This window comes from Diabrotica virgifera, chromosome 8, assembly GCF_917563875.1.
Source record: "Diabrotica virgifera virgifera chromosome 8, PGI_DIABVI_V3a".
Taxonomy (NCBI): Eukaryota; Metazoa; Arthropoda; class Insecta; order Coleoptera; family Chrysomelidae; genus Diabrotica; species Diabrotica virgifera.
Genome location: NC_065450.1, coordinates 101,076,605 through 101,100,351, shown reverse-complemented (window position 1 = coordinate 101,100,351; position 23,747 = coordinate 101,076,605). Strand labels below are relative to the sequence as shown.

Here is a 23,747-nt window from a genome sequence, read left to right as displayed (position 1 = left end):
GAAAGAGAAGGAAATTTTTTTCTCCAGTTTGTGAATCGTGAATTTTATACACTGATCAAAACAAAAAGGAGCCACTAACTTAATTTAAGGTGAATTGTTTATTTCATTAGGAAGGAACTTAAAATGTGCTTCCACCCAGTAGACACATACAGTTTGTATAAATAAAAGAACAAATCAAGTTTCTCATCATCGTTTTTCGTATATTCGATAATAAAGCCAAACTTGATAACATAAAATCAATGGGAAAATCCCAATATTTGATAACATTTTGAAATCACATTTATTCCATTATTGACTTTCTGTCGATATTTACGTTAAAATTGTTATAAATTAATGATGGATTTTGATGTGCTTGGAAGGCGTCGAAGGCGTAGAGTGTATTTCACAGAGATTCAAATTGCTAGGACAATGCCTTTAATTCAAGAAGGTTACTAAAGACGCCGTATAGCAGAAATGTTAAATGTTAGACGTGCTGCGATAAATAGAGCCTGGACCGGATATGCAATGTATCTAATGAGTTATTAGAAGACAACCTTATACGCATTGTGCAAGGTCGACTACAGCTAGAAAGGTTCGACTTATACAACTATGGGCCATCAGAGACCGTCGAAGTACTGGTCGAACGCTACAAAAAGAGTTGGTAAAAGCTTCGGGTACAAGAATAACTACTCAAGCTATACGTAATGGGCTTCACGAACATTGGTTGAATACAAGAAGGCCAGCTAGAGTACTTCCTTTGACCCCTGCACATCGTAGAGCCAGACGCTTGTTTGCAGAAGAACACATGAATTGGACCAGGGCACAATGGAGTACCATTGTGCCCTCTAACAGCAGAGTGTTAGAGTCTGGAGAAGACCAGGCGAGCTGTTTTGAATTCCACAATTAAAAAAACCCAGGCTTTTGGCGGAGGTTCCATTATAGTTTGCGGTGGGATAACTTTAAATGGCCGTCTGACTTAGTAGTTATTCGGCAAGGGGCGATGACGACAAAGCGGTACATAAACGAAGTTCTTGAACCACATGTTATCCCATTTGCTGAAAATATGGGTCCAGAATTTATCCTTCATCAAGATAATGCGAGACCGCACGTGGTCCGAATAGTGCAAAATATTCCGGTTATGGAGTGACCAGCGATGAGCCTACATTTAAATCCCATCGAACACATTTGGGATACACTCGGGAATGGCTTGAAGGATCGTCAACCACTAAGACACCTACAACATATCGAGGAAGTTCTCGTGAAAGAATGGGAACAACTAGATCAAGGAACTATTCGAAATGTGATTGAAAGCATGCCTAGACGTTGTACAGAAGTTCTGCGAGTTAGAGGAGCACATACACTCTACTAGTTTTGTTTTAAAATAATTTTTAGCAACTCTGTTATTAAAAAAAAATAAATAGAATTTTTCACATTTATCACTTTTTATTTTGTTTTTCCGGAAAATTTACAGTTTAGCCAGAAAAGCCTTAACTGTAATTAAATAAAAATAATATAATCCTAAAAAGAATAAGTTCAAAACTACGAACATCTTTATAGTCCTGTCGCCAGGGGGGGTACAACGGCCTCGTTAATTCAGATGGACTTACCCAAGTTTTTTTTATGTATTTTGACCCGTAGAACACGAATTTTTTGGGTAACAGTTGATCCGGATGTCGATAAGATTGTTATAGACCAAGAACTTGAGGAATCAAATAACAGCGATTTTTGGCAAAACAAAACAATATTTTGTATTTTTTGGGTCATTTTAAGCAAAAAATATTTCTACAAGTTTTTTAGTAGGATGCACAGTTTTCGAGATAAACGCGGTTGAACTTTCAAAAAATCGAAAAACTGCAATTTTTAAACCCGAATAACTTTTGATTAAAAAATAAAATAGCAATTCTGCTTAGCGCCTTTGAAAGTTCAAGTCAAATTATGTCGGTTTTGATTATTTGCATTGCTAAAAATTTATTGTGTTATTGTTAAACAAAGCTACAAACAACTAGTGCGTGAGTGATGTTTCTATGATTTCTCATTTAAAATCGAACGAGTAGGTAGAATAGGTACTAGTGCAATCAAGACTATTTCTACGTTACATGCGTTAAAACACATGTAAAAGCACGGGAAACCCTACGTGTTTATAGCTTTGTTAAACAATAAAAAAATAAATTTTTACCAATGGAAATAATCAAAACCGACATAATTTGACTTAAACTTTTAAATGCGGTAAGCAGACTTACTATTTTATTTTTTAATCAAAAGTTATTCGGGTTCAAAAATTGCAATTTTTCGATTTTTTTAAAGTTCAACCGCGTTTATCTCGAAAACTGTGCATCCTACGAAAAAACTTGTAGAAATATTTTTTACTTAAAATGGCCCAAAAAATACAAAATAGTGTTTTGTTTTGCCAAAAATCGCTATTATTTGATTCCTCAAGTTCTTGGTCTATAACAATCTTATCGACATCCGGATCAACTGTTACCCAAAAAATTCGTGTTCTACGGGTCAAAATACATAAAAAAAACTTGAGTAAGTCCATCTGAATTAACGAGGCCGTTGTACCCCCCCTGGCGACAGGACTATTATAAGTGTCTCCTTTTTCGTTTTGATAAGTGTATTATGAAAACTGATAAAGTATTTTATACTTTTAGGTCGGTGTATATGATGTAGATCCGTCTAATGTAATCTTAAAGAGTCGTCTAAAGCCTGGTAGGATGTTGTTAGTTGATACCCAATTAAAGACCGTTATTCAAGATATTACCCTAAAACAGGAAATCGCAAGATCTAGGCCACATTCAGAATGGCTAAAAGAACAGGTATGTTATAAGTTAATAATTAAGCAATACATATTAGAAAAAATATGGCGTAGCAAAATTTAACCACTTAACAATGGTATTCAAAAAATCCATGTACAATAATAAAAGTCGAAGATAATTTTAGAAAATCGTACGTTTGTCATAGACTCCTGGATAAAGTAATATTATTTTAATCATTAATTTTTTCACAAAATAAATACTGAGGTTTTGTAATTCATAAAATGGTTAGATTTTGCGTAGATTATAGGGAAGCCTAAATATTCTGATTTTGTAAAAAAGATAAAATTTTTTGCACTTTTGATAAATACATTTAGTCCTGTCGTCGGGGGGGTACAACGGCCTCCTTTATTCAGATGGACTTACCCAAGTTTTTTTATGTATTTTGACCCGTAGAATACGAATTTTTTGGGTAACAGTTGATCCGGATCCAGGATCCGGAACAAAACTTGAGGAATTACATAACGCCGATTTTTCGCAAATCAAAACATTTTTTTTTGTATTTTTTTGGATCATTCTAAGCAAAAAATGTTCTTACAAGTTTTTTCGTAGGATGCATAGTTTTCGAAATAAACGCCGTTGAACTTTCAAAAAATCGAAAAATGGCAATTTTTGAATCCGAATAACTTTTGATTAAAAAATAAAATAGCAATTCTGCTTACCGAACTTGAAAGTTCAAGTCTAGTCGAGGCATTGAAGCACAAATAAGGCCTTCCTGTCGATTTTTGGCGCAGTAAGACGGATTTTAATGCAGTTTGGTGAGTTGGATTCGTGAGAATGTCAGGAAATTTTGTGAACTAATGCAATGAATAAGAAATCTCAAATTGCATTTGTGCATAAGAAAAATCCCTCAGAAATGGTTGGTATCCACCTTTGTAACAATACCAAAAACAATATACGCCAAAGATTGTTCGGACTATAGGACAATATCACTAATAAGCCATACCCTCAAAATATTTCTAAAGGTGATTCATGGAAGATTATACAGAAAGCTAGATATGATATGGATGATACCCAATTTGGGTTCCGCAAAGGACTTGGAACAAGAGAGGCATTGTTTGCGTTTAATGTCCTCTCTCAAAGATGCTTAGATATGAACCTGGATATTTATTCCTGTTTCATCGACTTGAAAAAGCGTTCGACAGGGTGCGACATGAAAAACTAATAGAATTATTGAAAAACAGCGATATAGATAGACGAGATTTACGAATTATCATCAATCTGTATTGGAATCAAAAGGCCAATATAAAGATAGAAGAACAGGAGTCCGAGAATATTGATATAAAGAGAGGAGTAAGACAGGGTTGTGTTTTGTCGCCGCTACTGTTTAACCTGTACAGTGAAGCCATATTTCAGGAAGCGATAGCGGAGATAAGTTATGGAATCTCTATAAACGGAAGAATAGTAAATAACATAAGATTCGCTGATGACACCGTTATAATGGCAGACACCCTGGAATCGCTACATCATCATCATCATCATCATCACACAGCCAAATTTGTCCACTGTCGGACATAGGCCTCCTCAAGATGTCTCCACCCTTCTCTGTCCTGGGCAACTGCAATCCAGTTTGTCGCTATTCTCTTGATATCGTCAGTCCATCCCACGACTTCGTTTGTCCGCCCTTGGCCTCCACTCTAAGATCTTCCTTGTCCATCTGTTGTCTCTTTGTCTTGCGACGTGTCCTGACCATTTCCACTTCAACTTCGTAATGCGCTTTATGATGTGTTCCACTCCAGTTCTTAGCCGTAACTCATCATTTCGTATTCTGTCTCTCAAAGTTAGGCCAAGCATGGATCTTTCCATTTTTCGTTGTGCTACTTGTAGTTTTCTTATTGATGTTTTAGTCAATGTCAGTGTTTCAGCTCCATAAGTAAGCACCGGAAGTACGCACTGGTTAAATGCTTTTCTTTTTAGCTTTATTGGGATGTTTTCCTTGAACACGTCTCTTAGTTTGCCATAGGCTGCCCATCCTAAAGCTATTCTTCGAGATAATTCGCATGTTTGGTTGTCTCTACTTATTTGTATTTCGTGGCCCAGATAGATGTATTTGTGAACTGTTTCGATATGACAGTTTTCTAGTGTCAGTGGTCCGCTAGGTACTAAATTGGTCATCATTTTAGTTTTCCCAAAGTTTATTTTCAACCCTACTTTTTGAGAAACTCGTTGTAGTTCTTGCAGCATTTCTTGGGCTTCCTTTAAGTCGTCGGTTATTAAAACTATATCATCTGCAAATCGTAGGTGGTTTAGCCTTTCGCCATCGACATTCAAATTTCATTCTTTTTAGTTTTATTTTTTGAGTTTGGGTATAGAGGCTTATTGCTGTTGTGGCATTTGCATATATATGTTGAATAATGTTGGAATATCGGTAGTCGATTCTACAATCTCTCAAAGCTCTTAAGATGGCTACCATTTCGATAGTGTCAAAGGCTTTTTTGTAGTCAACAAATACTAGAACTAGCGGCCGGTTGTACTCCACAGTTTTTTCGATTAGGACCTTTAGGCAAGTTAGATGGTCATTTGTACCATACCCAGGACGGAAACCTGCCTGTTCTCTAGGTTGGCATGTTTCTAGCTTGTTCTCAATTCTGGCAGTGATTATTCGAGCAAACAATTTATACAGGTGGTTTAGAAGACTAATTGGCCTATAGTTTTCGAGGTCTGTTTCATCTCCTTTCTTATGTATGAGGAGCGTTATAGAATTATTCCATTCAGCTGGTATGGCTTGGTTTTCTAAGCATATATTGAAAAGGTGTTTGATTGCCCTGATGAGAGCAGAGCCTCCGATTTTTAGCGCATCTGCCACTACTCCATCCTCTCCTGGTGCTTTATTATTTTTCATTTTCTTTAAAGCATGATAGATTTCAGCCGTTGTTATTTCGGGAATATCCTCTGAACCTTGATTCATAATTTTTTGTTCTGAATGTTCTGTAGGGTTTAGGTCAAGTTTATTTGTATATAGTGTTTTATAGAAGTCTTCCACTATCTCTAGCATTTCCTCTCTATTGGATGTTATTTTGCCATTTTTTCCCTTGAGTCTGATAATTTCTTTTCTGCTGTTCGTCAATTTCCTTCTTAATATCTTCATGCTCTTGTTATGCTCGATTGTCTGCGAGATTTTCTCATTTTTATATGCCCTTATGTCCTTTCTAATAGCTTTAGAGACCTCTTTGTTTATTTTATTTAAGCTTTGTTGTTCTATATTTTTATCTTTTAGCATTTCTCTTCTTTCTTCCATTTTAAGTTTTTTTGTTAGCAGTGATTCTCTCCTCTCTCTTGTTGACCGTACAACATTTCCTTTGAGCTTCTGCTATGGTATTAGTAATTAATTTATTTAGCTGATTTATATCATTTGTAGGGGGTCTGTTTTGTAGATGTACAGTTATATGATCTGCAAACTCTGTTTCATTTTTTGGTTGTGACCATGCTTTCATTTGTTTCTTTCTTATTAGTTTAGTTCTCTCTTTGTCGATGTTAATTTCTATTCTAGCGCGAACCATTCTGTGATCACTTCCTATTGTGAAGCTGTTTAGGACAGTGACATCTTTAACTATAAATTTTTTGTCTGTAATTATATAGTCAATTTCATTTTGCGTTTTCCCATCCGGGCTTCTCCATGTCCACCTTCTATGATGTTTTTTGTAGAAGAAGCTATTCATTTCATATAATTTGTTCTGAAGAAGATAGTTTAATAAAGTTTGTCCGCGTTCATTTCTTCCATCGCTGCGGAAGTTTCCAAGTGCAAATTCTGACGGATCGGATTTCACGCCAATTTTTGCATTCGTATCACCACATAGGATTGTAAAATGGGTGTGATTTTTCGCTATGGGAATACGCTGGGAATCGCTACAAGAATTGCTAAATAGAATTAACGATTATTGCATTCGATACGGACTAAAAATAAACAAGAAAAAAACTAAATTTATGATTGTCTCAAAAACAGAACATGGAAATGAAAGGTTAATGATAGAGCAAACCCAAATAGAAAAAGTTAAGACATACAAATATCTGGGAACCTGGGTTGATGACAAAAATGACCAAAGCAAAGAAATTAAAGTCCGAATTTAAACTGCAAGCAAGCATTTATAAAAATGAAGACACTGCTTACAAACAAAGACCTTCAGTTGCCTCTCAGATTGAGGGCTCTAAGATGCTACATATTTTCTATATTGCTATACGGAATGGAAGCTTGTACATTGAAGAGACAACACATAAGAAGAATAGAAGCGTTCGAAATGTGGTGTTACAGAAGAATATTGAAAATTCAGTGGGTTCAAAGGATTACCAATGTTGAAGTGCTACGACGTTTAAATAAGGAGTTAGAAATTATGAAAAGTATAAAAACTAGAAAACTGGAATATTTGGGTCACATTACCAGAGGAGAAAAATATGAGTTGCTGAGAATTATTATGCAAGGAAGGATCCAAGGAAGAAGAAGCATAGGAAGAAGACGCATCTCCTGGCTAAGGAACCTTACGAGAATGGTTTAACTGTAGTTCATTACAACTATTCAGAGCAGCAGTCAACAAAGTGACCATAGCCATTATGATATCCAACCTCCGATAGGAGAGGGAACTTTAAGAAGAAGATAAGAAAAATGCATTTCAAAAAAGCATTTCGGTAAATAGTGGGAAAAATTGACTCAATTTTCTTACTCGGAGGGTTTTTGGGGTCGCTGAAAACGAATATGAGGTCGGCGAGAGAGTGTGCAAACTACCTGGTGGCTGAGCCGGTGCAATAAACGTCTTCCTCTGGAGTATTGTGGTAATTTATCATATAATTGGCTTAAACTCATTACTCGGGGGGTTTTTGGGGTCGCTGAAAATGAATATGAGGTCGGCGAGAGTGTGCAAACTACCTGGTGCCTGCAGCAGGTGTAATAAACGTCTTCCTCTGGACTATTATGGTAATTTGTCAAATAATTCGCCCAAACTTGTTACTCGGGGGTCTTTGGGGTCACTGAAAATAAATATCGCAACGACTAAATTCTAATTTCATATCATTTAAAGCAGTTTGAATTAAGGCGCAAGTGGATGATGTGGTTTTGCCTTGAGAGAAAATTACTAGATATAGAATGTACTTAATGGCTATTGCCAAAAATAAAAAGATTGTCATTGGAAAAATTCTTTCATCTGTTGATGCATTTACCCAGCATTTAAAAAGGGTATATTTACAAACACAAATTTGGCTGCATGGAGAGGACAGTAACATGAACCCAACCGATTGGGGATGGGAATTACAAAATAATGTATTAATTCCAGTTAGAATGACTCATCCACCTGGTCCTCCAAACATTTTAAATTTAATATTGTGTAGTTGTAAGTCAGACTGCGGCAACTCATGCGGGTGCAGGAAGCATGGGTTAGTTTGTAATTTAGCCTGCAAAAATTGTGCAGGCTCTGATTGCACCAATATTGCATTGGACTCGAGAGAGGAAGGCAATAATGAAGAAGAAGCTGATAATGATGAAGAAAATGAATTTTAAAGATAAATTACGATAAATTTTGTATAATGAACTTTTTTAACCATAAATATATTATAATAATAAAAAATTATGTTTATTTATAATAAACATACCAACCTTTTCGATCACTATAGTTACATCGAAGAAAATAGATTACCCCAAAATCCCCCGAGTAACGAGTTTAAACTAATTATATGATAAATTACCATAATACTCCAGAGGAAGACGTTTATTACACCCGCTGCAGGCATCAGGTACTTTGCACACTCTCGCCGACCTCATTCATTTTTAGCGACCCCAAAAACCCCCCGAGTTATAGGTTTGGGCCAACTATTTTAACAAATTACCATAATACTCCAGAGGAAGACGTTTATTACACCCGCTGCAGGCACCAGGTAGTTTGCACACTCTCGCCGACCTCATATTCGTTTTCAGCGACCCCAAAAACCCCCCGAGTAAGAAAATTGAGTCAATTTTTCCCACTATTTACCGAAATGCATTTTTGAAATGCATTTTTCTTATGCACAAATGCAGTTTGAGATTTCTTATTCATTACATTAGTTCACAAAATTTCCTGACATTCTCACGAATCCAACGCACCAATCCGCATTAAAATCCGTCTTACTGTACAAAAATCGACACTTCAATCCTTCAATGCCTCGACTGGTCAAATTTTATCGGTTTTGATTATTTGCATTGATAAAAATTTATTTTTTTATTGTCAAATAAAGCTATAAACACATAGTGTTGCCCGTGCCCAATACATGCGTTTTAATGCATTCTACGTAGAAATAGCCTCGCTTGCACTTGTACCTACTCTACGTACTCGTTCGATTTTAAATGGGAGATCATTGAAAACATCACTCAAGCACTATGTGTTTATAGCTTTGTTTAACAATAAAAAAATAAATTGATAGCAATGCTAATAATTAAAACGAAAAAATTCGTATTCTACGGGTCAAAATACATAAAAAAACTTGGGTAAGTCCATCTGCATAAAGGAGGCCGTTGTACCCCCCTGGCAACAGGACTAATTTTTTAATGGCCAAATATATCTTTTATATGATAATTGATAATTTAATATTTATTTGAAAAGTACGAGGGTATATCCCAAAGGTAAGAATACTGAAGAAGTGCTGCGTAAGACATAGAGATAAACTCGAGCCGAGCCGAGCTTTTGACAAGCTTGAGCTCGGCTCTAAATTTCGAGCCGAGCTCGAGATAGAAGTTCGGCTTGAACTTCGAGCTGCAAGTTGAGATCGTGGCTCGTGTAGGCTCGGCTCGTGGCTCTTTTGAGCCGAGACGAGCTCGAAAACATACTCAATGTAAAATGTAACATTAGTAGTAAGTTACGGACACAATCTATATTGAAAATATGTACATATTTGTAGTCTGAATTACTTATTCTCAAACAAAAGTATCAGTCGTATCAGAAATAAATGACTTAGAAAAAGTATTAGAGTAGAGCATTAGCTAAAATATTGACAAGCTCGTTAAGGAAAGCTCGCCTTGTTTCGAATTTATTTCCGCCCGGCTCGCAAGAAACAAACCAGCTTGAGCTAAACTCGAGCTTGTGACCATCCGTAGTAAGACAAATAGACGAAGGTATATTTGTACTGTATACAAATTGTATTGCAGAAAAACTGTTTAAGATGAACAACATGCGATCAAATAACCATAGACAGAAAGACCGTACACCAAAAACTGCGTGCCAATAAATAGGATGGCGGAAAATGGTCCCTCTTAAAAACGGCGCGATAAGAACCGTATGGTAGAAAAATTTTGACGTATCGTGTCATGTCGAAAGCTCTTGCTGCATGAAATATTTCTATAAAAATAATGCGTTTGGATATTTGGCCAATAATTCTTTTTGTACATCTTCATACAGCTTTGTCAGTTGATTAATAAACAACTAGTCAGTTTCAAAAGTGTAAAAATATTTTCAATCTTAATTTTTAGCCCTTCTAATATTTCATATTAATTCATTAAAATATTTTATTAAAATTGTGATTTCCTTTATTTTCATGATGTTTCGATGAACAAAAGATGGTGAGTTAAAAAAATTCGATGTGCTCTGTAGATTTATTTAAACAAATATTTTTAGTTTTTTTTACAATACTAATCCTTTTTTTAAATAACAGTTTTAAATCGAGTCATATTATATAAGTCAAAAGTGCAAATCATCATCATCATCATCATCATCATCATCATCATTCAACCCGGATCTATCCACTGCTGGATATAGGTCTCCCTCAGTTTTTTCCATGTATTCCTATTTTGTGCTGTTTGCATCCAATTTTTGTCGATCCGTTTTATGTCATCAGACCATCTTGTTGGCGGACGACCTCTACTCGGATATGCGTCTTGTCTTGGTCTCCAATGTATTATTTGCTGTGTCCATCTGTTATCCGACATTCTAGTTAGGTGCCCCGCTCAGCTCCTAATATTTTTTTCTATTTCATTTGTCACTCCTGTTCTCGGTCTTATTTCCTTGTTCGTAATCCGATCCCTACGAGAAATACCTAACATCGAGCGTTCCATGGCTCTTTGTGGAACACCAATTTTATTTCTTATTTTCATGGTTACTGTTCAAGTTTCTGTACCATATGTAAGTAGGTACTGGCAACACGCACTGATCAAAGACTTTTCTTTTGACACACGTTAGGCAGTTCTGACTTAACCTTCGGAGTACGGAGATTATTTGACTTACTTAGATTACGATGATGGGTCAAGCGTGACCCATTCTCATTTTATTTATAAGGACGTTTTAAATAGTCAGTATTATTAAACAGTATCTTTAATTCAACAAAAAACAAACAAAATCCTAAATTATTGTATTTAAATTTTTTAAGATGGTTACCCATGGGCCTATACTAGTTCGCTCCGGCGGCCAGATTTTAATACCTTACAGAAAACGGGCACAGGTAAATTTGCTCAGGCCATATATTTGAATACAGTGGAACCTCGACAAGTCGGATTAATCGAGGCTGCGGCCGATCCGAGTTATCGAAAATCCGAGTTAGCCGGAGAATATGGTAAAAATTAATAAAACACGGTATACTTACAGATAAACTCCATTATAATTGCAAAAACATGAAATATCTAAAATATGCACAATACATCTAAATTACGTACAGTTGTATACAGTATTGTTAATTTCTTGGTAAAAAACTTGGTCAAAGTGAAAAAATGTTTGTTTTGTCTGATGAAAATCGGTTCGGGTTAGCCGGACTTCCGGGTTATCGGAGGCCGACTTATCGGGGTTCCACTGTACGTATACCCGTAAACAGAGACGGCTGCGATTTACGTGTACCTACAAACATATTGAAAATATTCTTCGAAATCCGAAGACCGGGTCAGGACTGACCCGGCATCATAAATGTTACGTAGAGGAAAAACTGTAATTTGCATGTTCACGAATTATATACGAAAAAATAGATTGAAACAAATAAGGAGAACTTACGATCAATCGGATTTGTAAAAAAAATATTTCATTAAATATTAAGGAATAAGTGATTTTCGGGTCACGCTTGACCCAGTCTTCGTACTCCGAAGGTTAAGGACATAGCTCAGCTTGCCGAATGCCACCCGAGTGCGGCGGCTTAGTTTGCACGTTTGATTATCTAGAAAAATCCACAAGGAAAAAGTTTTCCTGTAGTTGGCTGTATACCATGTAATACAAAAAAAAAACAGTAAAATCTTGTATAAAAGGTATATTTATGTGGCCCTTTTTAGGGATTTTAAATATACCTTTTATACAGGATTTTACTGTTTGTTTGATTATCTTTTTCTATGCGCATCTCATGCCTAAGTAATTATAAGATATGGTTTCTTCAATATACATGCCAAGATTTGTCATGCTTTGTGTTTTTGTGTGGTTGATTTTTAATCCAACTTATAGAGAGGCTAGGTATAGTTTCTCCAGTTGCGATACTGCATCATCAATCAGCATTTTGTCAGCAAAATGGACAATATTGTCAGCGACCGTCAAATTACTAAGTATTTCTCCGTTAACATTAATTACTTTTTCACTCAGATTCGTGTTCTTAAACATATGCTCTAATAATGTTGTAAATAATTTTGGCGAAATTGTGTCCCCCTGTCGCACCCCCCGTTTTATTTTCAATGCCTTGGTTTTTTATCTGCCAGTTTCACGCTTACTGTCACATTTTGATAGATGTATTTGATTATGTTTATATAGCGATGATCTATACGGCACTCTGTTAAGGCTTTTAACATTTTTTGATGACTTATTCGGTCGAAAGCTTTTTCATAGTCAACAAATATCAGGACTAAGGGCTTGTTATATTCAACACTCTTTTCTAATAAGTTCTTAATTACTTGTAAATGATCATTCGTGCCATATCCTGCCCTAAAACCTGCTTGCTCTCTTGGCTGATAGAATTCCAACTTACTTCCTGGCCTGCTGGTAATAACTCTTGTGAATAGCTTATATATTTGGGACAACAAGCTAATGGGGTGGTAGTTTCTAATGTCGCTGATATTTCCCTTCTTGTGAAGTAAGATGATTTCCGCGTTATTCCACTGCGTCGGTGTTATCGCTTCGCACAGACATTTATTGAACAATTTAGAAAGTGCCAGTAAAAGTTTATTTCCTCCTAGTTTTAAGCTTTTAGTCATTATTTTGTCTTCACCTGGAGATGTATTGCTCTTCATCTTTTGAAGCGTATTTTTAATTTCGTCAGTAGTTATGTTCGGCATTAATTCTGAGCCTTGATTCTCTATTTTTGGTAAATGGCGTCTTTCATCGGTCACTTGTTTCATAGAGTTGTCTGTAGAAATCTTCTACTCTCCTCACTATTTCTCCCTTATCAGTCACAATGTCGTCTCAATGTATGTTCTTTTTTCCTGTGCACATGTTGTGTCTTAAAACTTTCAGACTTCTATTTTCCACTATCACCCTTGTTACCTCTCTCATGTTATGTTGCCTTATGTCTTTTCGGATCTCTTTGTTTATTGTTTTACTGAGTTGACTAAATTCTGCGTAGTTTGTGTTATACCTGTCCCTTAGTCTCCTTCTTTCCGTAAGATTTTTAGTGTTGAGACTATTTTTCATGTTTTTTCTTCATTTTAGGACGGCACAACTTCTCCGCTTCTTTAAGCGCTTTTACGATAATTTCGTTTAAAACTTCGTCATGTGTTTCGTCGTTGTGACCAACGATGTGACGAAAGTGTATTTTCGGTCGGGGTCCATTTACGCTTGTCTGATTTTATCATTTTTGTTCTTTCATTCTCAAATTTGAACAGTGCAAAAGGGCAAATAGGGTGAAAAAAAAATAGGGGAATAGATGAGACCTGCAGTCGAATAGATGATTGGCGTTAATGACATAAATACGATGTGATGGATTCGTTCGTTACTTGATGGAAATTCATTTTATATAACAATGAAACACGGAAAACTTAGGTGTTCAATACTTTCCCAAAATTTATTTTGTTTCGGCAGGGTGCCTTTCTCAAGTGATATGTTTTTACTGTGCATCTACACTTTATAGTCTTTAACTGAATAAGTTCAGGAGGGGGAGCTTGTTGTCTCAATTTGGTCATTCAGAACTATATCTGTATTTTTTCATTTATTAATTTCCATAGATTCTAATAAGGATAGCTTAAGGTCTTTATTTTGAATATGGCGAATTTGCAATTGATCATTAAAAAATGATTATAATCTGGAAGGTGAAGTTTTTTGGCTCTTGTTGTTCATAATATATTTGCTTAAGTTGTTGATCAAAATATTATAACAATAAACAAAGATCCGACGGAAAAATACTAAAAAAAATTAAACTGACCTTAGAATATTCAATATCAATGTTAAATTCAACAGAACAGAAATACCTCAATTATACCCACAGCTTCCTAAATTATACTCTCGTATTAAATTACACAAAAACTCGACCACCCAATAAGACCGGTAGTTTCTTGTTATACAGCTTCGTCGTATAAAATAAAAAAAATGTTAGAGATTATTTTAGAATATGTACACTAAATTTTTACCTAAATAACTTACTGTAAAGAACAAAATAAAACTATTTAATAAAATACAATTTCTTCAACGTACCCAAGAACTCCAGTTTAATTTCATTTCACATAAAAAATATTTTTCCTAGTATTCCTTCTACAGAAACTTTTATTCCAGCAAAAAAACCTTGTAGACCATAATATTACAAATCCCTACATTACAATCATTACATCTTAACGACGTTCTACACCTTCGGCAAAGAATTAAGGATTTGCATGAAATTTTAGTATGTTATAGTTTACTTCAAAAAACTAAGACTTGATTTTTAAAAAATTGTTTTACCGTGCCGTTTAATTACTATGAAGGGTCAAAGTTAAGTTTTAACATGGGCTCTTATGGGAATTCTTAAAAAGTTAATAACTTTTGACCCAAATTTACGATTTTTAATTATTTGTGCTTAAATGAAAGGTTTTTTGTAAGGAATAACATATTAAAAAAATGAGGATTGTTTACCGTACCATTTATTTTTATAAAGTATTCAATACTGAAACATATGATTTGAGTATTCTGCTATAAATGCATTGTTACAACTTTCGCTTGCATATAAGTTACTAGTAGGCTCTTTCCTCTGAGAGGCATACCCCGGAACGAAGGTGTAGGACGTCGTTAATTGTACATCTTATCAGCATGACTTATCAAGAGGGCAATCCTTTAAGCCGATTACTGTCATATATTTTTATGAATCATCAAGAAACGAAGATTTAAAAACACGTATTCAAACAATTTTTATTTTGATGGAGATGTGTTTACGATATACAGGAAGTAACAGGCAACCTAACCAATTCTTTGTATACATTGCATGAAATCCTACATAGAATCCTGGGAAAACTAATAAATATTTTTGAAAAGTTTAAACGCAAAATGAAAGATAACATTATTACCGAGGGCTGAAAGTCCCTTACAGAAGTTTTCAGGGACTTTCGGCCCTCGGTAATAATGTAATATTTGATTTTGCGTTTAAATTTTTCAAAAATACGTTCTTTGGTACTAAGTAGTTTTCTCAGGATTCGAATAAAATGAATGATGCATTTAAAAATCATTGGCGCGAAATTTTGCGCCTACGGTCTTAATTTTTGTTCTATTTTATTCTATACCAATAAAGATCAAATATGTAAGTTGTTATAAAGAGTGCATGAATCATGAATACACTAACACATATACGTTTTTGTTACACAAGTCGCATTTAGTAATTTTTTAAAGGGGGCCCCACGGAGTTTCCACTGCTTACATGTGGTGACTATCTAAAAACTTACATCGGCCAAAGTGGCAGAACTTTTGATAAACGTATAGCAGAACACAAAAAGGCTGTTGATGGACAAATTCACATACTTAGGCTCGCTGATCACCAAGGAGAACGTCATGACGGAAGAAATCAAGCGAAGGATAATCCTAGCGAACAAATGCTATTTTGGACTGAGTAAACATACGAGAAGCAGAAACTTAAGCCAAAAAACAAAAATAACCATATACAAAACCCTTATACAACCAGTGTTGACATATGGATCGGAGACATGGACCATCTCCAAGGCAGATAAAAACATTCTGCTTATATTTGAACGAAGAGAGGCACTTCTGAGAGGCATATTCGGTGGCATCTGTGAAAATGGTATTTGGAGGAGGAGGTACAACTCCGAGGTATACCACAGATATAAACATATATTTGGTGGTAAAGACGTAGTATCTCTTATAAGAATAGGAAGACTAAGATGGGCAGGACATCTAGCAAGATCACAGCATAACAACCCTCTAGAAGAATCCTTATGTCACAACCTGTGGGAAATAGAAATGGGGGTAGGCCAAAACTTAGATGGAAGGATGGTGTAGATGAGGATGGGAGAAAAATAGGCGCAGCAAACTGGCAACGGTTGGCAATGGATAGGACTGACTGGCGTAATAGACTTGGGAAGGTCGAGGCTCTTTCATAGGGCTGTAGCACCATTGATGATGATGATGACTTTCTTTGATACAAAATAGTTTTCTCAGGATTCGAATAAAATGAATGCATTTAAAAATCATTGGCGCGAAATTTTGCGCCTACGCTCTTAATTTTTGTTCTATTTTATTCTATACCAATAAAGATCAAATAAGTAAGTTGTTATAAACAGTGCATGAATCATGAATACACTAACACATATACGTTTTTGTTACACAAGTCACATTTAGTAATTTTTTAAAGGGGGCCCCGACGGAGTTTCCACTGCTTACATGTGGTGACTATCTAAAAACTTACATCGGCCAAAGTGGCAGAACCTTTGATAAACGTATAGCAGAACACAAAAAGGCTTTTAACAATAGAAAAACATATTCTACGTACGCATTTCACCTTCTAGATATATCAAAATCATTCTTTTATTGACTAATTTCAAATTCTCCACATTTAAAATAAAGGCCTTGAGATGTTCTTATAATCTATGGAAATTAATAAATTAAAAAATACAGATGCGAATGACCAACTTGAGACAAACAGCTCCCCCTCTTGTTAAAGTTAAAGACTATAGTGTAGACGCATAGTAAAGTAAAAACACATCACTTGAGAAAGGCATTCTGCCGAAACAGCTGTAGTGACATTAATTTGTAATGAATTTTATGGAAGTATTGAAAACAAAAGATTTCTATGTTTGACTGTTAGAATGTCATAAAGATCTTTGACTTGTTTAATATGTTTTTTAAAAGTAAGCATATAGTATTCGATGACAATTTAAACAAATAGTGTATTTTTAAGATATTTGGATAAAAGTAGTGGCTTGTGTCTTATATTTAGATATTCCAAGGAACGGAATACCCATTCTTAAAATAATTCAAACATGCTAGTATTAAATATTTACTAAACTGTATTTTTATCTTCTTTGATTTTGTTTTCTTCTAACCATAATAAATAATAAAGATAAATTACTTCAAAAAATTCCTTCAAATATTTTTTATTCAAAGATTTCCATGGACGAACTTAGAAAGGCTCATCTGGATGCTAGTCGAACAGTTAAACCAAAGTACGAAACCAGCGGTTTGGGCGACAAAAGGTTACCATTGTATGGCTACTCGACTGAAACCATTCACATGCTTTTGTTACCAATGATTAATAACAAGTAAGTATTTTAAAAGTCCATTAAAAAAATTCTAATATACAGGGTGTCTAGAAACTCTACCGACAAACGAAGACAGGAGATTCTTCAGATAATTTTAAGATAATTTGACCCAATTCGCTTAGTGCAAAAATGCTTCCTAAGGGAGCTAGAGCTCTTTGAAGATGGCGTCTTGTAATTAGTTTTTCTTAAATACGGCCAGAACGCTTCTATTTAGAAAAACAAAAATTGGTACGCGTATTTATATTCAAGATATAAATCTAATCCATCCATTGCAAATTTCTAGTACCGATCATAGGCGTCCGTTTTGGGTAGGGTAACGGTTATTTTATCGCATAACTTTTTTATCTTTAACTTTTATGAATTTGACACTGGATTATTAAATTGTGAAGTATTCTAGTACTAAAAGTTACTCTTGTTTTAAATCGGTAGGACACACCGTTTTCTAGAAAAATCGATTTGAAATTTTTTCGCTTGTTGAATAAAAAAAAAATTCAAAAAAAACTGTTTAGAAAGACGAAAACTGGTACATTTATTATTATTCCAGAGATAAATCGATTTCATTAATTGCGAATTTCTAGTACTGGTCATAGCCGTCCGTTTTGGGTAGATCAACAGTTATTTTATAGTATAACTTTTTTGTCTTGAATTTTTGAGCATTTTTGACACTAGATTATTAAATTATGAGGTATTCGAGTACTAAAAGTTACTCTTACTTTATGTTGGTAAAATACTTCGTTTTTTGTTGAAAAGTTCTTTCAATTTTTTCTCAAATTCCAAAAACGAAAAACTTTCAAATCGATTTTTCTAGAAAACGGTGTGTCCTACCGACTTAAAACAAGAGTACCTTTTAGTACTGAAATATCTCACAATTTAATGATCCGGTGTCAAAAATGCATAAAAGTTAAGGACAAAAAAGTTATGTGATAAAATACCCGTTGCTCTACCCAAAACGGACGCCTATGACCGGTACTAGAAATTTGCAATAAATGGAATCGATTCATCTCTGAAAAGTAAATATACATACCAATTTTCGTTTTTCTAAATAGAAGCGTTCTGGAGGTATTTAAGAAAAACTAATTTCATGACGCCATCTTCAAAGAGCTCTAGCTCCCTTAAGAAGCATTTTCGGACTAGGTGAATTGGGTTAAATTGTCTTAAAATTATCTGAGGAATCTCCTGTCTCGTTTGTCGGTAGAGTTTCTGGACACCCTGTATTTCTCATGTGCTTGTATCTATTTATTTTGTATATTCAAACTACTTTCTGGCTGCAATATCTTCCATATATTAGGTGCGCTTTTGAACTTTCTTTCTTAAACTGTGTTACATCTTTATTGTCTACATTGACATACATTTTTATATTCAAAAAGACGTACTATTACCATAAGTGATGCACAAAAGCTGAGAAATGTAATAGTTAGCGAACGGTCCTTGGAAGCATCAGCAACAGGGTAACGGATCCAAATCTACACGAAGAAAACCAAAGATACAGTTAACCGTTAATAAAAGAACTTATTGTATCACTAGAAATCGATAATCTCTGCTGAACTATATAAAGATACAATAATGGTGTTACAACACCTTATACAAGATTGGAGTGATATACACCTTAGTGATTGGAGTATTGGAATACTCTGCACACTACATGAGAAATGTGATATCTTCGAAAGCTCCAACTACAAATCAATTACGCATCTACAAACAGCATATAAAATATTCTCTAATATACTATGACACCCTATTGACTGTATGAAACTATTCGCAGAAAAAATAGTTGAAAAATATTAGGCTGGCTTCACAGTTGGTAAATCAAAACCCTCAGACAAATTTTATAAAAAATGCTGGAATATGGCATATATACTCACTACACACCACATTTATTGACTACAAGGTAGCCTACAACTCGTTAAACAAGTAAACATATTTAGGGTAAAGAGACATCTATGAATAGGTACCATATCAGTTGGTAATGTTACCAAAAATAACCCTACAAAAAATAGTGCAAAGTGCCAATGTGATTTTGGGAGCCGATGTGTGCGCGCTGCGCGCGCTTTTAATCTAATTTTTTACATTTCTTGAGATAGAATTTACACATTTAAAAGACATTTATTAACATTCACACGTACACTAAAAGTATTGCAATAGATTGAGATAGGTCGGCATCGTGAATCTGCGCTTACAATTCTAAAAATAATATTCATCCTCGTGAACCTGTGAGTAGATAGTATCAAATAATAGATATACACCAGGCCTGCTTATTTAAATCATTGTCACGAGTATTGTATCAAAATCTGCCTGTATATATGTTTTAGTTTCATAACGAATTTTAAAATTCTTTGTTCCCGATTATGGAGACACACGTATGGTACATCACACCGATCTACGAGAATCACCTTTTTTTTGGGGTGAGAATCTTCAAAAGACTGTCTGGGAAGGTAGACTTCCAGTACCCCGTTGTATAATATATTCCAAAGTATGGGTCCCAGGACTGACCCCTGAGGTACTTTCTTTCTGAGGTCATTTCTTTCTTTTTCGATATGCATACGGATCTTTCGGATAAGTAGTCCTTTATTATGTTGGACATGTACTCTGGAGCCCCAAATTCGACGATTCTATCTATTATGAGGCCCTAATTTGCTGAGTTGAAAGCATTTTTATGTCCAACAAAACAAGGGCCACCCATCTTTTCTTACTTGCCTTAGCCGCGTCCCTTATCCAGGTTGCGGCATCGACAGTCGATCTACCTTTTCTAAAACCGTATTAGACAGATTAGATAGACCGATTAGACAGAACTCTCTCATATTCCAACATGCCTTCCAGTCTCTTCTTGACAAGTCTTTAATAAAACTTACCAAGGCAGTCCAGGAGGCATATTGGCCGATAAGAAGTTGGTGAATCTGGGGGTTTCCCAGGCTTTAGGAGTAGAACCAAGTTCGCTTCCTTTAAGTCCCTGAGAAACTCTTGCCTGTGCAGTAGATCATTACATATTCTTCTGATCAAACCCGGTTTCTCTGTTGCTATAATCTTTATCGCCTCTGGTGGCAGCCCGTCAGGGCCGGAAGCTTTCCCTGTCTTCATTTCCTGACCAGCGGTTTTTATTTTTTCTTCTGTGAACTCCTCGACCATCGTTGGAAATATCTTGGTGAAATTTTGAATTTCCTTGGTGGGGAAGATTTTTAAAGTTCAGCTGATTTCATCCGCTGGTCTTCATCCAGTCTATATGGGGCGAGTATCTTCAACGCCTTCATTGTGATCTTATACGCATCGCCCCATATATCTTCATCTAGTGCTTTTATAAGGGTCTGCCACTTTTCTTTTTCTCTTGTTTTATTTTCTTATTCAGTGTTCTCTTCAAATCTGTGTATATTTCTTTGAGCTCGAGGTTGCCCTGGCTTCTGGTGTAATTCCTTCGAGCTCTGAGGCATCTCTCCCGAAGACCTTCTATCTGATCCGTCCACCAGTAGGGGTATTTTTTATTCTTTTTCTTCACGGTGGCCAAACTTGCCGCGTTTTGGAGAGCTCTTCTCAATTGGCCAAGGTCAGGAATCTCTTCTTCGTTTATTTTCCAGACCTCCGATAGGTACTTGTTTTTGTTAAAGTATGATTCTGTATGACATATCGGCCGCTTTATTCCCCCTTTTGTTTTTACTTCATACTGTATGTAGCGGTGGTAGGTAAATAACTGATCGTCGAGGACATCCCACCCCTGTACTTTCCTGGATAGCCCTTCGCTTGCGAAAGTAACGTCGATGCGTGATTGGCTGACCCCCCTTATGAATGTTGGTTTATCATTATTTAGTACTTGGAGGCCAGCCTGGGCTATCCATTCGTCCCAGAGTTCCCCCTTTTTGTCGGGGAACCCCATAATCTTGATTTCGCGTTGATGTCCCCGGCGATCAATATCTCTTTTTCATTTATGGCGGCACTCATTATTTCGTCAACGATAGCTTCGTATCTCATCATAGGGATGTTCGGAGATACATAGCATGCCAGGAGGCTGAAATCCCTCAGCTTAATGAGGATATGATTCCCCCCCCGACAATGCCCTGCACTCCCACATCCCTATTTCTAATGAGTACCGCCACGTTCTTTCCATTATGTTGGACCTATCCACCGCCTGTCGTGATCTTAATATTTGGTTCGGGGACGATAAGCAGGTCCGTTTCTAGCTTGCAGGCTTTTGCGTGAACAAGATCGCGCGCTCTGCCCACGTTCACCTGCAATATCCTTATACCAGGTTGATCCTTGGGGTACACTTAGGTTCAGTTCCCTTAGGTCGTGTCTGTAGCGGATTCGCGTCTATCTGCTATGTATGTTAAAATTCCTACAAACTAAGATAAATAAATAAATAAATAAGTATATATAAAATCGATAAAATTAATAAAAATAGAATTATTTAATAAATAAAATGTATAAGTAGAGAGATAAAATGAATAAAACAACATAAATAAAATATATAGAATAAATAAATAGAATATATAAATAAAATTTTTATAAATAAAATACTTTGGTGCTTGATTTCTGGTATAACTTACTTTCCATGAAACTCTTTGAGACCTGGCTTCCTGTTTCACCGGTGGGCTGTATAGGGGCCCACTAGCGTTCTCCAGGAGGTAACCTCTCATCATTTCACTGTTATTTTTCTTCTTATACACCCTTTTGGGGTTCCCTTTCCCCTCTCATGCCGTACACTCACGCACGGTAGGCTGGGCATTGTATCCGGTCCATCCGGTGCATTTTTTAAGCACTAGTGCCTTAAAGTAGCATTTTTAACGCTCGTATGGAGTGCTAAAAATTGCATTTTTAACACGGTTGTAGAAAAACATTTTTATAAAATTGAAATTATCCGGATTCTAAACTCAAAAAAAAAAAATACTGAGTTGGTTGGTAGGGACACTCACGTTGTCCTATTTTCATGTAGGGACCAGTATGTTCTCTTAAAGTAAAATCTTGGAACATAGACCTCGTGTCACGTTAATTTTAAAATTAAATATGTAATTTAAGTATTATTAGACCTTACTATCTGGCTAGTTTCAATTACTATTGATGTTTTCACTGATGGTCGTCTGATAAGACCGAAAACGTTTGGTTGTCATAGAAGTTGTTTACTTAATTGTTAGGTTTTTAATAGATTGCAGAAGTGGTCCAGGGAAGAGGAGACACTCGTGGCTTCAAAACTTGCGGCAATGGTTCGGATTGTCATCTGCCGAACCATTCAAACCTGCCGTAAACAAAGTCAGAATAGCCATGTTAATTGCCAACGATCGGAATAAACAAGAAACAAGGCACATAAAGAAGAAGGTTTTTAAAACTGTGTTATACAACCAACCACTGGGAACCAAAGGGATTTTATTAGAAACATGAAGCTTTAAAAAAAATAATTCACCCAGTCCTAACGTACGGCTCAGATACTTGGACTGTAACAAACAACAATGAAAACAGTTTAGGATGTTTTAAGAAGAAGATGTCAAAGAGATTCAGGGAATGACAATGGTGTCTGGATAAGTCCATACAACTTCGAACTGTACAGAATATTTTAGAAATGAAATAACGACGAAAAATGATCGATCCGTTAGGAAAAAGAATTGGATGACCGACGAAATACTTCGTTAATGGAGAAAGTTAATGAAGAAATAACGATCATTAAAACTGTAGACAAAACGAAATATGCCAAGATATACAGAGGAATACAAAAGAAAATAAGGGAAGCAAAGGAAAATTGTCTGAATGAGAAATGCTGTGAAATAGAAAATCTACAAGAATTACATTACTCGTTTAACAAACATAGAGAAAAATCACCGGAAGCTACATATGTAGGAAATAAACTAATTGACGGCAACAGACAAATAGCAGCAGACAACGAAACAAAAATACGAACATGAAAGAATATATAGAAGGCCTCTTTCAAGATAAACGACTTAGAAACAACAATATCAGAAGAACCAGACAGCTGACCAACCATGCAACTAATAGCAATATTGAAAGAGTAGCAAATAGACAAGCGAGATATAAGAATAATAGAAAACTTATAACCAGACAGCTCACACAAAAATATATAACTCAAAATCGGAGAACTTCAAAATTAAAAGAGAGATACGGCTTCTCTCCATTGCTTTTTAACCTGTACTCGGAAGTTACTACGCAAGGGTTACTGGACAACTAGACAACTGGCGTTGTAGTAAACGGAATCCTTCTTAATAACTTGAAGTATGCAGATTACACTGTATGGATGGCAGAGAATATTGAAGATTTGCAGATAATAGTCCAAAAAGGTTATACGACAAGTTTACATTATGGTTTAAATATGAACTTTGATAAAACCAAGTTTCTAGTCTTTACCAAGAAACCAAATAATAATAGCTAACTTAGTATCGATG

At 35.6% G+C, this 23,747-nt stretch overlaps 1 protein-coding gene across 1 annotated transcript in view; it reads left to right on the top strand.

The window, feature by feature from the left end:
* LOC114336495 (uncharacterized) overlaps nucleotides 1-23,747 on the top strand; it is a 165,812-nt gene that overhangs the window by 83,879 nt on the left and 58,186 nt on the right. Inside the window, exons 7-8 of the mRNA XM_028286871.2 lie at nucleotides 2,631-2,795; nucleotides 17,219-17,373. Of these exons, the coding sequence (XP_028142672.1) occupies nucleotides 2,631-2,795; nucleotides 17,219-17,373 (320 nt within the window). The remainder of the gene's footprint in view (nucleotides 1-2,630; nucleotides 2,796-17,218; nucleotides 17,374-23,747) is intronic.